General features: G+C 50.1%; 1 protein-coding gene across 2 annotated transcripts in view; it reads right to left on the minus strand.

The window, feature by feature from the left end:
* The window catches only part of FBXO31 (F-box protein 31), a 54,645-nt gene that overhangs the window by 29,907 nt on the left and 6,446 nt on the right, over positions 1-18,292 (minus strand). For both annotated transcript variants that reach the window (XM_025370983.1, XM_025370982.1), the window contains exon 2: positions 718-789. In XM_025370983.1, coding sequence (XP_025226768.1) covers positions 718-789 — 72 coding nt within the window. The remainder of the gene's footprint in view (positions 1-717; positions 790-18,292) is intronic.

Below are 18,292 nucleotides of genomic sequence, written 5' to 3' on the forward strand. Positions count from 1 at the left end.
AACCCTCTGACCATCAAAAACAGCCAAGAGTTTCATCCAATGAGCAAGAAATGGGAAAGCCTCTGGGCACTGAAGAAACACCTGCGGGAAGACAGCCCGGGGCCGAGGAGCCTCTGCCTGCTGGTGAATGTCACAGTGACTCTGGCACTGAAGAAACACCTGCGGGAAGACAGCCCGGGGCCGAGGAGCCTCTGCCTGCTGGTGAATGTCACAGGTGACTCTGGAAAGCGGGGGAGCCAGAGAAACATGAAACGGGGCTGGGTGGCTCAGCCTGCCCACAGAACACTGAAGGGAAGGAGAACTTCAGAAGGGGGGCCGCCTCTCCGTACCTGGGGGCTTGGACGGAAGGCACCACAGCTGCATTTCCCAATTACCACAGGCAGTCCCATCCTGAAGGTTGGAGGCCCAGAAACCAGAGAAACACGCAGCTCCAGGAGCACCCAAGTCGCTCTGGTGCTGCCTACATTTCTCAGCTCTAAAGGGCCTCTATGCCTAATAAAAGACACTAGTATCCAGAATGGGAGAACGGAGAACAGAGTGTCCCCTCCCTCAATTTCAGTGCTGTTACTACCAGTGCTGTATTCAAAATGTGACTGTAAGATGGTTTCTGAGAAAACAAAAGTATGGACTAAATCACTTTTATTATTTTTCATTGATGTGCACTGTCTGCTTCTGGTACAAAGTTAATCATGGATGATAACAAATAGATTCACTCACGCTTCGCGTAGACATCCCGACAAGACACGCCTGTGATCTCCAACTTCCGCAAGTTTTCACAAACACCGTACTCTGTAACAAGAAACATTTGCAGAAATTTAAGATCAACAAGTCCTAATGAGACAGACATGGGCAGGTTGCTGACGGCTGGCAGGGGAGGTGTACACCTAACCTCAGCCCCATCTCCAGAGTACATCTGTCACTGTGGAGATTTCACTGACTTCCTCCACATTCAGTCAACACCCTTCTTCACCAATGAAGACATTATTCTCTTTTAGTCAATGTCACCCTTTACAAAATAATAATCTGCATTGTCTATTCTAATAAGCTCGAGAAGCCTAACCACACAAACCAACATCAGACAATCCCTAGTTTATGAACAAGGTGAGGCAGAATTCAGTTGTCTGGACACAGTGCCATGTTTCCATGGAAACAAGGTCACCACTGGTGTTAGGGTCCAGACAGTGCCAGAGGCCAGTCCATCCCACATACTTCCCTGTGCTGCCTGTGTGTTCAACTCAGCCCGAGCCTAGGAGGGGATCGTGCAAGACATGGGGGAAGGGGTGAACACTGTCCCTTCTCCACTGGCTAAGCTTGGCCAGGGCCCAGTGAAGGGCTCCTGGACACCTCCCCCGTCCCCTGTCCTCAAACCCTCACCTGCTGACAGCACCCTCCTGTCTGTCCCCTACTCCCACTCCACCACAGCTCCACTTTTCACAATCACCAACACCCAGCACATCCCAAGCAAAACCCCAGGTCCTTTAGCTTGGGTCTCCGCTAGCCTTTGAAAGGAAAGACCACCAGGGGCTAATCCACACAACCACAGAACTGCACGTGGGCCAAGAGCTGTTGCCACTGGCGATACCTGCATTCTGAGCTTTCCATGTACTATGTACCATGCCAAGTCATGCTGGGCATCACCTCACTGCATCCTACAGCAGGCCCATGAGAGAGGCACCCCTGTCGTCTCCACTTTCTCAACAGAGAAAACAAGTGCAGAGAGGTGGCGTGACTCCACAAAGGAACTCGAGCTTATGGTCAGCTGGGACCAAAAATTGAAGCCTAGATCAAAAAGCTTCCTTCACAGTGAGAATGTGGCAGGGACACAACATGGGAGACAGGACGGGGTGGCTGGGTCTCCACACGGACCACTGCAGCTCACACTGACTGTGTTATGCCCTGTGCAGGTGTGAGAGCCTGACAGTCACCTTGAAGGTCAGGACCCTGCCCTGTGGCAGAGAGGGAAACTGGTGCCCAGTGAGGTTGGTGGCCGTCAGAGCTCACTCAGCAGTCATGATACAGGAACAAAGTAAAAAACAGAACCAAAGTACTGCCCCCAATCACATGCCTTTCAATAAGCCCTACTCGCCCGGAGGCCTCGTCCCTTCTTCTCAGTAACACGGATACTATTACCCCAATCCTTCTCTAACTGGAAGCACTGACAGTACTCAAAGTAAAGCTCGAGAAGCAGACAAGGTGGAGACAGCAGTTGAGACGAGGTAGCTGCTACTCAGCAAACCTCTTTCCAGTGGAGCCGTCCAGGCTCCTGCCTTGACAGCATGTCCCCTGCCTCCACTTCTGAACCCCAGGCTCCTGGACGGCCTGCGTCTCCTCTCAGGAGGCCTGCGGGTCCCCCTTAGTGGGAGGACCTGGGAAACCACATCCTATATCCAGTAGGCTCCAATGAGGAGTGCCCAGAGTGGGTCCCCGAATGAACACACCCAGCGAGGAGATGCATTTTAGTTCTTTGGAGAAAGAAACAGGAATGATAAGAGTGAGTCACTGAAGAGCTCCCGCAGAGCCCAGGGAGCTGCTGATTCCGGATCTAGGCCAGGGCTGCCCCGATGGAAACACAATGTGGGCCACAAACAGCATCGACATTTCCTAGGAGCCACATCAAAAAGGGAACAATTAAACAGGTTAAATTCACGGTTATATTTTATTTAACTCAATATAACCAATTATTATCATTTCAACATGTAGTCATTACTGAGTTATCTTTTTTTTTAGAGGTGGGGGGTCTCACTATGTTGCCCAGGCTGTAGTGTAGTGGCTACAGGTAAAACATACACACATACATACATTGATTGATGGATGGATGGAGTCTCGCTCTGTTACCCAGGCTGGAATGCAGTGGTGCAATCTCAGGTCACTGCAACTTCCGCCTCCCAGGTTCAAGCGATTCTCCTACCTCACCCTCCTGAGTAGCTGGGACTACAGGCGCACAACACCATGCCGGGCTAATTTTTGTATTTTTAGTAGAGATGGGGTTTCAATTCACCATGTTGGCCAGGCTGGTCTCCAACTCCTGACCACAAGTGATCTGGCCTCCCAGAGTGCTAGGATTACAGGCGTGAGCCACTGTGCATAGCCAGACTTTAAACATTTACTTATCAATTACTTTGTCGTTATGACCAGGGGAGTCAGGGACCCCTGTCTTCATCGCAAACAGGTCTGGGGAGCAGGACCTTTGTCCTTCCTTCAGTCAGGGCCAGGGATGAGGAGCTGAGATGCAGCCTGAAGCAGTCCAGGGGCTGCTCTGACAACCATCCAGGCTGACTCCTGCTAATAATGACAGAGAAAAAACCAACACCAGGTGGGAGTTAAAAATAAAACAAAAGCCGGAGGTGGTGGCTCACGCCTATAATCCCACCACTTTGGGAGGCCGAGGCAGGCGGATCACCTGAGGTCGGGGATTCGTGACCAGCCTGACCATCATGGAGAAACCCCATCTCTACTGAAAATACAAAATTAGCCAGGCATGGTGGTGCATGCCTGTTATCCCAGCTACTCGGGAGGCTGAGGCAGGAGAATCGCTTGAACCCGGGAGGCGGAGGTTGTGGTGAGCCGAGATCGCGCCACTGCACTCCAGCCTGGGCAACAAAAGGAAGAAGACTCTGCCCCAAAAAAAAAAAACCCAACACCGGCTCATCTCCTTTGCCTCATGGTCTATGGGCCTCCTGGGTGACTTGGGGCGTCTGACGCTTGCCTGTCAAGCAGGACCAAGGACTGGTAAGAATTTCTTCAGTGAAAATTTGTCAATGATAGAATAATAATGAGGAAAATTCTGCAATTGCCTCCAGAGAATTTTGTTTTAGACGAACTCTCCAATTGTCCAAGGTGACTGGCTAGAATGGCAAGAATAAATAGGTTTTTTTTGGCCGGGCGCGGTGGCTCAAGCCTGTAATCCCAGCACTTTGGGAGGCCGAGACGGGCGGATCACGAGGTCAGGAGATCGAGACCATCCTGGCTAACATGGTGAAACCCCGTCTCTACTAAAAAATACAAAAAACTAGCCGGGCGCGGTGGCGGGCGCCTGTAGTCCCAGCTACTCGGAAGGCTGAGACAGGAGAATGGCGTGAACCCGGGAGGCGGAGCTTCAGTGAGCCGAGATCCGGCCACTGCACTCCAGCCTGGGCGGCAGAGCGAGACTCCGTCTCAAAAAAAAAAAAAAAAAAAAAAGAATAAATAGGTTTTTAATGAAAATGTCTTGCTACATGGTGAAGTGCTACAGGGAAATCAAAGAATGATCAGAGAAACGCACAGGGACTCTGTGACAGTCTGCTGAGAGGGACTCTCAGCAAAACCAACACTGAGCTGTGGAGGAAAAAGGCAAATGATAAAAAAAGACAGTCTGTGTTACAAATAACGGGAGCAGCGTCTTCATTTTTCATCTGTAAGTTAAAGGAACTGGACCGGATCATCTGTAAACTCCCCCTTCCAAGCTGTCAACAGCCTACAATTCTAGTTGGAGAAAAAAGAATATTCACCAGCAAATGTTTACAAATGGGAGGGCGAAGGGGACAGGCGCTGACGCAGAGCAAGGACGGGGAGGGCAGGGCTGGCGGGGTGAGAGCTGTGGCCGCAGGCTGGCAGCCGCCCCACCTCCTGTTCCATTACAATTTTATTTCGGTTATGTTGATACAACACAGTCTGTCCTTCCAAGTGATCACAGGAGTCCAGTTATTTCTGTCAAGTCAGCCAACCAGGAAGGGGCTGCAGACAAAGTGCGGCAACAGGGACTCCACCAGGCCGCGGAGCTCATCCCGCAAGGCGCCTCACCACACAGGAGGGCTGACCCCAGGGAAACGTGTCACCAGGACACAGCTCGAAGCTCAAAAGGGGCCTGTGTGCTCTGTGCAGCTGCCAGACTCTGCCCTGAAGAATCACAGGGCACCTAGTGAGCACTGAAGCAGCCAAGAAGCCCTGGATGGCCAGGTATGCAGTGGGGAGGCACAGGGGGTGCACCTGGACGCAGCCAGACCTAGGCCAGTTCACGCTGACTCCTCTCCATTCCAGAAGTCCAGGGAGCATCTGTCAGTGTGGAAGTCAGAATGCTCAGGCCAAATACCGAGATCAACTAACTATTCAGGTTGAACCAGAGGCCTGGGCAGGGACATCTAACTGCCCACCCATCAGACTGAGGGAACCAGGCCACAGCCCTCCAGAATGCAGTACAATCACTAGTTATGGCTTATCAGCTACAGTGAACTCTGGGAGGAACTCCCACAACTAGCACCATCATTTAGTTTCACTTCACAGATTACAAAACATTTTACCTGGTGGCTCAGCCTGTAATCCCAGCACTTTGGGAGGCCAGGGCAGGCAGATTACCTGAGCTCAGGAGTTCAAGACCAGCCTGGGCAACATGGCGAGAGCCCATCTCTACAAAGAATACAAAAATTAGCCAGGCGTTGTGGCACACGCCTATGGTCCCCACTACTCAGGAGATTGAGGTGGGAAGACCATCTGAGTCCAGGAGGTGGAGGCTGCAGTGGGCCAAGATAATACCACTGCAATCCAGCCTGAGTGACAGAGCGAGCGAGACTCCATCTCTTAAATATACAGATCTATAGATATATCAGGCAGACCACCCAATAATTACAGCATTTTCTGTGAGGATATAAAGGTCTTTGCACTGATGACAGAAACAGAAAACCAATCTGCTTTAAGGCAAGATTCAAACTAGGAGTAGAGGGAGGTAAACAGAGGCAGGTGGAATGAATCTCTGGGCCAGGCCAAGGGGTCGGGACTTCTGCTGCAGGCAGAGGGGAGCCTCAAAAGGCTCCTCAGCAGGGGCAGTGAGCTCGCTGGCAAGGCAGAGGCTCTCAACCCCTCAGACCAATCCCACTCCTTAAAACAAATATTTACTAACATCTCCTGGATCCTCATGAAAGCAAAGAAACGATTCTATACACAAATGTAAACAATTAACATTGCCCTAATTGTAACAGGAAGGAATACAGAAATCCATCAAGGTGCGTTTTGCCTGGCTGCTCCGGGCGTGGTCTGAGGACCTGTGGCACAGCATCCCTGGGAGCCCAGCAGGGAGTCCCAGGCCCCACCCAGACCCATTGAATCAGCATCAGCATCTCAGCAAGATACCTGGGATGGCTGGAGGAGCCCTGCACAGGCTGCTAACATCTCTGCCCATGCAGCCCACCATATTCAGCGCTGCCATGGCAACATGCATTTCCAAACAGTTTCTGGGAAAGTTCTGAGCAAAATACAGTTTTAGTTGACAGTATATGAAAAAACTGTATGAAAAACGCTGGGTATAGATCGGGCACGGTGGTTCACACCTGTAATCCCAGCACCTTGGGAGGCCGGGCAGATCACTTGAGGTCAGGAGTTCAAGAACAGCCTGGCCAACATGGTGAAACCCCGTCTCTACTGAAAATACAAAAATTAGCCGGGTGTGGCAGTGGGAGCCTGTAATCCCAGCTACTCAGGAGGCTGAAGCAAGAGAATCACTTGAATCCAGGAGGTGGAGGTTGCCATGAGTCAAGATTGTGCCACTGCACTCCAGCCTGGGCGACAGTGAGACTCCAACTCAAAAACACAAAACAAAACAAAAAACCAATCGGTCAATGTCACCAAAACCAACCAGAGTCTAACAAACTGTCACAGCCCAGAGGAGGCAGAGGAGGCGCAAGGACTAAATGCCACGGGGGCTCCCAGACAGGATTCTGGGACAGGAAAAGGATGTGAGTGAAAACTGCGGCAATCTGAATCAAGTGCAGGCGTGGTTAAGGATAACGGATCACTATCGGTCCATTAACTGTGACAAATATGCCATACTAACAGAAGATGCTCACAACTGGGGAAACCACAGCATATGGGAACTCTCTGCCCTTCCTTGCAATTTTTTTTTTTTTTTTTTTGAGATGGAGTCTCGCTCTGTAGCCCAGGCTGGAGTGCAGTGGCCGGATCTCAGCTCACTGCAAGCTCCGCCTCCCGGGTTCACGCCATTCTCCGGCCTCAGCCTCCCGAGTAGCTGGGACTACAGGCACCCGCCACCTCGCCCGGCTAGTTTTTTGTATTTTTAGTAGAGACGGGGTTTCACCGTGTTAGCCAGGATGGTCTTGATCTCCTGACCTCGTGATCCACCCATCTCGGCCTCCCAAAGTGCTGGGATTACAGGCTTGAGCCACCGCGCCTGGCCTCCTTGCAATTTTTTAATAAATCCTGTAACATTTAGTTTATTTAGGGGGGAAAAAGGCTCCTTAACATAAAACACCTCCTAGGAGGCAACACCCATGGCTGTGGTGGCAAGGACCCAGGCAGAGGTGAACAGAGCAGGCAGGATCAGGGCAGAGCAGAGGCCTGGAAACGCCCGGACAGAGTGCAAAGGGCCCTGAGCACTCCAGGTGTGGGAGAGCTGGCAGGGCAGAGCTGGGAGGCAGAGGGAGGCATGGGAGGGTCACCTGGAAACAGCCAGGGAGCAGGACTGGAAAGCGAGCTTCCAGGAAAGGAGTGGGCACAGAGATTGCCCCTGAGGACAAATGGGAAAATATTTATGTACCACAGTTGCTGGAAAAAAACTGAACGAAAGAGCTCCAGCCAACAGGATCATCCACGATGGGCGCTACATGGAGAGAGCGGAGGCAGAGGGCAGACAGGCCGGCTGCTGGGAGTGTGACGTACACTCTTCTGCAAAGACAGGGGCACACATATCTAGGGGCAGATGGAGCACTCTCTGGCGACCTCCAAAATAGCAATGTGGAAAATAAAAAAGAACCAACAAGACGGGCACAAGGGCTCACACTTGTAATCCCAGCACTCTGGGAGGCCAAGGCAGGAGGCTTGCTTGAACACAGGAGTTCAAGATCAATCTGAGCAACACAGTGAGACCTCATCTCTATAAAATTTTTTTAAAAAATTAGCCAGGGCCGGGCGCGGTGGCTCAAGCCTGTAATCCCAGCACTTTGGGAGGCCGAGACGGGCGGATCACGAGGTCAGGAGATCGAGACCATCCTGGCTAACACAGTGAAACCCCGTCTCTACTAAAAAATACAAAAAACTAGCCGGGCGAGGTGGCGGGCGCCTGTAGTCCCAGCTACTCGGGAGGCTGAGGCAGGAGAATGGTCTAAACCCGGGAGGCGGAGCTTGCAGTGAGCTGAGATCCGGCCACTGCACCCCAGCCTGGGCGACAGAGCAAGACTCTGTCTCAAAATAAATAAATAAATAAATAAAAAATAAAAAATTAGCCAGGTGCAGTGGCACACCTCTAACACCAGCACTTTGAGACGTTGATGTGGGAGGATTTCTTGAGCCCAGGAGTTCAAGGTCGCTGTGAGTGACAAGCCACTGCACTCCAGCCTGGGCAACACAGTGAGACCCTGTCTCAAAAAAAAGAAAAAAAAAAAAAAAAGGCCGGGCGCGGTGGCTCAAGCCTGTAATCCCAGCACTTTGGGAGGCCGAGACGGGTGGATCACAAGGTCAGGAGATCGAGACCATCCTGGCTAACCCGGGGAAACCCCATCTCTACTAAAAATTACAAAAAACTAGCCGGGCGAGGTGGCGGGCGCCTGTAATCCCAGCTACTTGGAGGCTGAGGCAGGAGAATGGCCTAAACCCGGGAGGCGGAGCTTGCAGTGAGCTGAGATCCGGCCACTGCACTCCAGCCTGGGCGACAGAGCGAGACTCCGTCTCAAAAAAAAAAGAAAAAGAAAAAGAAAGAAATATGATGTTTGTGAATCCAAAGCAGGGATAAAATGATACTCGCATGTAACATAGGTTGTCAATCTGAGGGACTGTGGGTTGTCAACATCCCTGCAGATCACTCACCCTCAGACCAGCTCAGCAGGTCACACTCACCGAAGTCAGGAAATAATAACAACTGGCCTACCTGCTCTCACTGAGCCGAGCTCCGCACCACCCCCCACTGAAGCACATCAAGATTCCCGGGGGATGGCCGGGCGCGGTGGCTCAAGCCTGTAATCCCAGCACTTTGGGAGGCCGAGACGGGCGGATCACGAGGTCAGGAGATCGAGACCATCCTGGCTAACACGGTGAAACCCCGTCTCTTTTAAGAAATACAAAAAACTAGCCGGGCGAGGTGGCGGGCACCTGTAGTCCCAGCTACTCGGGAGGCTGAGGCCGGAGAATGGCGTGAACCCGGGAGGCGGAGCTTGCAGTGAGCTGAGATCTGGCCACTGCACTCCAGCCTGGGCGACAGAGCAAGACTCCGTCTCAAAAAAAAAAAAAAAANGTAACAAAAATGGGGTTATTCAGTGTTGAAAATTTCCTTAGGCAATTCCCCCAACAAATACTTAAAAAAACCCAGAGGGGGCCACCTGTTCTGTGGCTAAAACAAAACCCCAAAAAAAAAAAAAAAAAAAAAAAAAAAAAAAAAAAGATTCCCGGGGGGTTCTGCCAGTGTCCTGATAATCAGGTGGCTCTTCCTCTGGCCTACCTGCTCTCACTGAGCCAAGCCCCACACCCCCCTGCAAACCACTGGAGCACATCAAGATTCCCCAGGGGCCCGGGGCGGTTCTGCCAGTGCCCTGATGATCAAACGGCTTTTCCTGAGACCCACCTGTCAGCTGTCACTATTTCCTCTGACTCTCCATAAATACTCTGTCCTCTTCTTACACAAATGATGCACTTCAAATTCGTTCGTTACTGCATAATGAGACTGTAGCTTCAGTTTGCTGTGTGGTTTAAAGGACAGCCCCTTTCCAGGTTCCAGATGCCACCAGTGCACATGACACCTCACTGACAAAGCAGTCTGGACTGAGGGTGCTTTTCCTCTGATACTACGCATTTTCGTAGTCGCCTTAATGCTGCAGGCAAGATGCTCTGATTCCCTGCGCCAATGGCTAGATGGGCAGATACTGGAAAACGCATTCATTTCTGCTTGTTGTTTATGCTGCCTGAAGTATAAGCCAGTCCTCTGCAAGCCATCAACACTGTTCCTGAGGCAGTTTCTCTCTGCTCAGATTGCTGAAGGCTGGTGACTTAGTTTCATGAATTTTCACTGAGCCCAAAGCATCCTCTAACCTGACAGAAACAATGCATGTAGCCTTTTATTAACTGCTTGGACTTCTGAATGAGTCCAAGGTTTTTCACTAGGATAGCCACATCGACAGAGCCCAGGGCCACCATCATTCTCTGGATACCTCACCAGCAAATGTACTGCTAATACCCAGTAGGAGATGAACTCGAGAACTTGATAAAGCATCCACAAAAATGCCATTAAAATTCACAAGAAAAGCAAAATGATGTGCACAGTGCTAATGAATACAACAATCCTTAGTGGGTTTTTCCTGCTGTCACCAAAAGGTCACGAGAAATGAACCAGAGAATAAATGTCATTCTGACCCAACTGCTCCTATAAGGAATTTTCCACATGATGAAAAAAGTCTTTTAAAACACAGGGGTTCAGAACAATTACACATCCTTTTATGGTTCTATAAACCTTCTCATAAGTCATCAAGGGAAACTGCCCTTAACACAGCTTTCAGGCCAGTGTCCTTTCCAGCAACCATGCACCCTTCCTTCCAGAAACACTGGCAAGTGTTAACTCCCACCCTGCTGCACAGACCCAACCCAACTCCAGACGGCCAGCGTGACCTGTGCTGCCTACCCGCTTCCAAGCAACAGGTTCAGTGTTGCAGGCTGTTAACGCAGTGTCCTCGCTAAAAGTTTCCTTACTAATCTTCCCTTTTTTTTTTTTTTGCCTTTATAAGAGGAAGTGTTCTTGGTAATTATCTACCTCAATAGTTTCAGAAAGAGGAACAGATAACCTCAGTCCAACATGACTGGCAGTTGGCAAAATCCAGCAAAGCAGCTGTTCTGACTGCTAAGGAATTAATTTAGATGCTTTCTTTGTTTTTTGTTTATTTGTCTTTTTGAGACAGTTTCCCTCTTGTTGCCCAGGCTGGAGTGCAGTGGCGCCATCTCAGTTCACTGCAACCTCCACCTCCCAAGTTCAAGTGAGTCTCCTGCCTCAGCCTCCCGAGTAGCTGGGATTTCAGGTGCCAGCCACCACACCTGGCCAATTTTTGTATTTTCAGTAGAGACGGGGTTTCACCATGTCTCAAACTCCTGACCTCAAGTGACCTGCCTGCCTTGGCCTCTCAAAGTGCTAGGATTACAGGCGTGAACCACTGTACCCAGCCTTTATTTTTTTTCTTTTTTGTTTCACTTGCTCATGTGAGAGGAAATTTTCTGATTGGAATATTTGAAATGGCAATTTAGTTTTGTTATCATGGTAAAAATAAACATAAAAGCTACCATTTTACCCACTGTTGACTGTACGGCTCAGGGACACTAAGTACCTTCATATCGCTGTGCGGCCTCCTCCGCCATCCACGCGTAGAACCTTTTCACCTTCCCTAACAAACTCTGTCCCCACTGAGCGGCACCTCCACATTTCCCCAGCCCCTTCCTCGGCACCCATTCTGCTTTCTGTCTCTCTGCTGTTGACTATTCCAAGGCACTTCCTCCGAGTGGAACCATGCCGTACTTGTCCTCTGGTGACTGTTTATTTCACTTAGCATAATGTCCTTCAGCTCCGCGCATCACCAGGATTTCCTTCCTTTTTAAGAATGGATCGCGTTCCATCCTGTGGGGACCACACTGTGTTCATCCGTTTATTCATAGATGGGCACTCAGGATGCCTCCGCCTTTTGGCTATTGTGAACAAAACTGCTTTGGACAGAGGTGTCAAAATGTCTGAGTCCCTTCCTTTCTTTTTTGGGGGGTATATACCCAGAAGGAGAATTGCTAGATCACGAGGTATTTCTAAGTTTACATTTTTTAGGAACTATAATATTGTTTTCCACAGTGTGACTATTTTTCACAAATTTCTCTTGTTTTTGAGACTGGGTCTCACTTTGCCACCCAGGTGACAGAATGAGATTCCGTCTCAAAAATAAATAAGAACATTTCCAAAAAAAAAAAAAGCTATTTAAAAGCTGTTTTGCCAAGAGGAACAAAACAGCCCAGTGACCTGACCTGAGTCCAGCTACGCTGAAGCTGCGTCCTCTTGTGACTCAACTGCCAGGGGTCACCAACCTCTGCACATGGTCTTCTTGTCCAACAGAGCTCATTGCTGAGTGGTGGCCTGTATTGGAAACCCCACCCTTGCAGCACAGGCCCAAATGGGGCCTGCATCTAGTCCGTCTCTCTGGCGGGAGTGGTTTGGAAGAGCCCTTACTATCCCCATCCCACTTTCCCCTCCCTCTCAGGGGCCCAGGGAAGACTCATCTGCTTCACGAGCACCCCCAAACCCTGGGAAGGGAAGATGAAGAGGACGGGAAGTGCACCCTGGCCAGCATGGCCAAGCCCGCACTCAGCACACTGGGACAGGAGGGACAGGGACACAGAGAGTCACTATTCTGTGCTCAGCACTGGCACTAGGGGGGACTGCAGTAAGAAGGCACTTGGCATCATCCTCCCAAAAGCACCACTTGAGAAAGGCACCACGCTAAGAAGTCGTCTGGGGCAACTTGGCAGGTGCCTGGGCATGGAGAGAGCTTCGCCCAGCCCCAGGGCACTCAACACCAGGGACTGCAGTCAGCACTGCAGATTTCAGCTGGAAGGGCTGCGCCAGCCACCAACCGCCAGACCCAGGGGAATAGGAGCCTGTGGGTGGGGATGACTGAGGAGCCAGCGGGGTGACCCTGGGCATGCAGGCGGGGAACCCGAGGGAGAGGGCCCTGTGGGACAGGCAGAGGCAGACACTGTGGCCCCTGAGACACTGCTGGGCCTCAGCCTTCCTGGAGGAGAGGGAAGCTGGGAGCAGAGGGGGTGGCAAGTGCTGAGGGACCTGCTGGCTGGTGACCTACCCGCTTTATACTCAGTTTTCCAAATAAAACCAAAAGACGACACTGATTGGAAAGACTGCGTTTGTGTTTGCGCTAAATTAGGGGATAATTACAATCCGTTGGAAATATGGCTTAAATTCTTCTGCTTCTGAGGCTAAAAAGGAAGTTAAGGCACAGGAAATGAGCTGGCGGTGGCAGAGGGGACGTGTTCCCAGGCTCCAAGAACAGCACTCCAACTGCGGCCCGGCACTCCCCAACACTCCCAGCTCTGTAGCCATCAGCTTGACTGCATGGAAAACTTGCTGTTTTTAAATAATGCAGCAGATCTGCAAACACTCCCACAGCCAGCGTCCTCTTAGGACAGAATGGAAAAGCCAAAGCCTGGGCACAGCCCCCAGGCATCTCCTATCAAACACCAGAGTATGTGGGTGCTAAACAATAAGGTGACCACTGAGCCAGCGTGCCTCCTGCTCAAACAGTCTCATCCCTGCAATGACAGTCTCCATGTGGACAGGAGCCTTGAGAAGCCTCCAGCCAGGACTTACGCCCCTCCTCTGGCACCCACGACAGGCACCCACTGGCCAAGGGAGCCCCCTCACGCTAAGATGCAGTGGTCATCCCCGATACCACTCCTTCCCAAAGGACACAAACAATCACTCGGTGACGCTGTTCGCGACCCTTCTGTGAGTCTGACTCTACAATCCTATCACCCAGGACCTTCCTGAGATTTCAGACGCGTCCTTTTCCTCCACTCATGCCAGGAAGGCCTGATGAGTCCTGGCTAATTCTCTCCATCATCCCGGTGGCCAGGGATGGTGTCACTGTCAAAGGACGCTGACCCAGAAAGGGGAAAGACAGTAGAGACACACTTGTTTTTTGAGAGGACACTTGTTCTGCTCCAAGATCCCAAGATGCCCTGTGTATACATGCCCTTTCTAGACAGAACGACAAACCCCAGACCCTCAGATGCATTACAGCATTGCATTACACACAGAATCAGTGAGTGTGCAGTGCCAGAAACCTCTAGAAACCAATCAGTTCTCCTGGGCAAGTCGGCAAGGAGCAACCTGTAGCTTGTGCCAACCTCCTATAAGTTAGAATGCCTTAACCGTCTGGGAATGAAGCCCAGCTGGTTTCAGACTCTTATTTTACTCCATCTTAAATAGCCCCTAATGGCCGGGCGTGGTGGCTCACACCTGTAATCCCAGCACTCTGGGAGGCCGAGGCGGGCAGATCACGAGGTCAGGAGATCGAGACCATCCTGGCTCACACGGTGAAACTCTGTCTCTACTAAAAATACAAAAAAATTGCTGGGCGTGGTGGCAGGCGCCTGTAGTCCCAGCTACTCTGGGGGCTGAGGCAGGAGAATGACATGAACCCAGGAGGCAGAGCTTCCAGTGAGCCGAGATCACGCCACTGCACTCACTCCAGCCTGGGTGACAGAGCAAGACTCCATCTAAAATATATATATACATATATATATATATACACACACACACACACACACACATATTCCTGAAGCCAACCTCTTTTTTTTTTTGAGACGGGGGCTCACTTTGTCTTCCAGGCTAGAGTGCAGCAGTATGAACAAGCTCACTGCAGCCTTGACTTTCTGGGCACAAGCAATCCTCCAGCCTCCCTCAGCCTCCAGAGTAGCTGGGACTACAGGTGTACGCCACCACGCCCCAAAGCCAAGTTTTAAACCACTAACTTGCCCCTTTAACTTCTTCCTGAGATGACCCCTCCAGTTTCAGCCATGTTTAACCACAGCCATAGTTCTCACGTTGTGCATCAGCAAATCAAAAGAGAACAGAAATAGCACTTTCTTCTGCATTCAAAAACAACATTAAATACTGGCTTTACATTTCCCATTTTTATCCTACAGATCAGACAGTACAGATGCTTTTCAACTTGTGACAGGATGACATCCCAATAAACCCACTGTAAATACGAAGGCCGGGCATGGTGTTCATGCCTGTGATGCCGGCACTTTGGGAGTCCAAGGCAGGAGGTTCCTTTGAGGCTAGGAGTTCCAGACCAGCCTGGGCAACACAGTGAGACCCCATCTCTACAGAAAATACAAAAAATGTAGCCAGGCGTGGTGGCACATGCCTATAGTCCCAACAACTTGACACAGGCTGAGGCAGGAGGATTCCTCGAGCCCAGGAGGTCAAAGTCGCTGTGAGCCATGATCGCACCACTACACTCCAGCCTGAGCAGAGTGGGGCCCTGTCTCAAAAAAAAAAAGAAAAAAAAAAAAAGGGAGGAAAATGTGGTAAGTTGAAAATGCATTGACTACTTGACGACTCCTAACCTACGCAACATCACAGCTTAGCCTAGCCCACCTTAAATGAGCCCAGAGCACTTAACTTAGCCTCCAGCTGCGCAAAATCATCGAAAATCACTTCATTGTATAACAAAGCGTTGACTATCGTGATTTATCGAGGGCTGCACTGAAAGTGGAAACAGAATGGCTGCATGGGTATGCGCAGCTGTTTCTGCCGAATGCGTATCGCTCTCGTGCCAGCCGAACAGTCCTAAGTCTGACTGTCTGTATAGGAAAAGGGTATTTCTAGTAATGATGACATTTAGACCCACCCTAGGCTTACAATGGACAAAAATGTTGTACGAATATTATTCCACGTAACACTAAAGTATTTACCATTCACGGAGGAAATGTCAAGCTATGAATTCTAAGTTCAAAACCGGGCACCGTAGGGACCATGCTGGCTCGTGGGCCTCGCTCTCCAGAGTTCAGGGAAGAGTATGCGCCTGAGTCATTCCTGTTTTTAAACGTAATCTTTTGTTATTATTTGAATGCTTTGATTCAGAATGATGCTCTGAATTTCCAAAGCATATCAGCTTTAGGCAGACTTCATGAAGTAGCTCATAAATGAACAGTGCCGGCCGGGCGTGGTGGCTCAAGCCTGTAATCCCAACATTTGAGAGGCCGGGGCAGGCAGATCACCTGAGGTGAGGAGTTCAAGACCAGCCTGGTCAACACAGTGAAACCCTGCCTCTACAAAAAATACAAAAATTAGCTGGGCATGGTGGTGCGCCTTTGTGATCCCAGCTACTTGGGAGGCTGAGGCAGAGAATTGCTTGAACCCGGGAGGTGGGGGTTGCAGTGAGCCGAGATCACGCCATTGCCCTCCAGCCTGGGCAACAGAGTGAGACTCTGTCTCAAATAAGAAATAAATAAATAAATGAACAGTGCCAAAATGGGCTGGCATTTCATAACACATCAACGAAACAGTCAACGACTAACCAAAACAAGCCCAGGCAGGGCCAAAGCAAGAGAGGCAGCCAGCTCCTGCCCTAGCACCCCAGAAAGTGAGGGCTTCCTTATAGTCCTCAGGCAAGGAGCTGCCAGAGGCCAAGAGGGCGACACATCAAAGAAGGGCCCTGCGCCCACCCTGCCAGGCCCTGCAGGCTGGAGTAGGTTTGGTTTTGTTTCCTGTCCGGAGAAGGGGCCCTTATTTGTGATCTGCCTGTCCCAGCATCAGAAGTACAGACATGGCTTTCAGTGGGAACTCCCTTCACCTGCCCAAAGAAACACTATTAGAAAAGATTTAACCCACCAGCTCCAAGCTGCCCCTGCCACCACCGTTAGCCTGAGTCACTCCACTTCCTGACATGCAGGGGCCAGAGAGGCCACAGTAGTATAAAAATAACCAACTTACTATTGCCAACGGGACAGTGGAAATCTTCAGCTTCTCACTGACCAAACATATTATAAATAACCACCTCATTTCCAGTTGCCAGTGTATTCCCCCTGCCCCCTACTGCCAAAGCACCCTATCCCTTTAGAAAGAGCCTTAAACACGCAAGCCTCACCCACACCCTAAAGTCAGTCATGGCCCAAAATTCTCTGAAGCATTAAAAGACAGGCAGAGGTTCCCTTTTTCCCACTCCCATTTTTGTTGCTTGTTTTCTGTTCTAGGAAACTCAATTTTTTTTTTTTTTTTTTGAGACAGTCTTGCTCTGTCATCCAGGCTGGAGTGTAGTGGTGCAATCTTGGCTCACTGTAACCTCTGCCTCCAAGGTTCAAGCTATTCTCCTGCCTCAGTCTCCCAAGTAGCTGGGATTACAGGTGTGAGCCACCACGCCCAGCTAATTTTTGTATTTTTAGTAGAGACGGGGTTTCACCATGTTGGCCAGGCTGGTCTCGAACTCCTGACCTCAAATGATCTGCCCGTCTTGGCCTCCCAAAGTGCTGGGATTACAGGTATAAGACATCTCACCCAACCCCATTATTAAATTATAGAAAGTATTCACCATCTGTAAAAAGAAGAAAATAAATACAGAAAGCAGACAAGTAAACACTGGGTGGTAAACACAGAAATCAGCCTCACTCACCACCCCACAAGACACTAAAAACTGGAGCCACCCTATACCCCTGCCAGGATGCCAGGTGGGCAAGGACCATGCACCTACCAGGCAGCCCAAGCTCTGCTCCTGCTCACAAGGCTGGGGCCAGCCCCATTTCTCACTTGAATTGGCCTGCCCTTGACCTTATCAGCATCCACCATAACCAAATGTTAGGAAAGATGAAGTTTCGGGGCTCAGAGAACTAAGACCAGATCTGTCTCATATGTGACTATTCCTATCTGTATTTCCAAACACAATTAGACTAACAAAGACAGACACCTGTAATACCACACAGGCTTGCCCACGGTCTGATGCCTGACCTAGGTGAGGTAGAATTAAAGCTGCCACGGTGAAATCGTGAAACTGAAAATCTAGCTATCTACCATGTTCGTAACTTTGGGGTGTAAACTGATCACTTAAGCATAAAGTTTGAAATCTATAATTTTGATTAAAGTTGGAAATTTTAGGCTGGGCACGGTTGCTCATGCCAGTAATCCCAGCACTTTGGGAGGCCAAGGCAGGTGGATCACTTGAGCCCAGAAGTTCCAGACCAGCCTGGGAAACATGGTAAAAATCTGTCTCTACAAAAAAATACAAAAATTAGCCAGGTGTGTTGGCACGTGCCTATAGTCTCAGCTACTCAGGAGGCGAGGATCACTTACGCCTGAGAAGTCAAGGGCTGTAGTGAGACATGATCGTGCCACTACACTCCAACCTGGGTGACATCACGAGGGAGACCCTGTCCCAAAAAAAAGTTGGAAATTTTGCCAAAGTCACTATAAATGAAGTTGAAAAGCAAATGACTATAAACAGTGAGGAAATGTTTTGCAATATATTAAACAGGCCAGACACAGCGGCTCACACCTATAATCCCAGTACTTTAAGAGGCCAAGGCAGGCGGATCACTTGAGTCCAGGAGTTTAAGACCAGCGGGGGCAACACAGTGAGACCCCAACTCTACAAAATAATACAAAAAAATTAGCTGGGTGTGGTGGTGCACGCCTGTACTCCCAGCTTCTTGGGAGGTTGAGGTGGGAAGATCACTTGAGCCCGGGAGGTTGAGGCTGTAGTGAGCTGTGACTGCACCACTACACTCTAGCCTGGCTGACAGAAGGAGACCCAGTGTCAAAAAAAAAAAAAAAAAAAAA

The sequence above is a fragment of the Theropithecus gelada genome, chromosome 20 (assembly GCF_003255815.1).
Source record: "Theropithecus gelada isolate Dixy chromosome 20, Tgel_1.0, whole genome shotgun sequence".
Taxonomy (NCBI): Eukaryota; Metazoa; Chordata; class Mammalia; order Primates; family Cercopithecidae; genus Theropithecus; species Theropithecus gelada.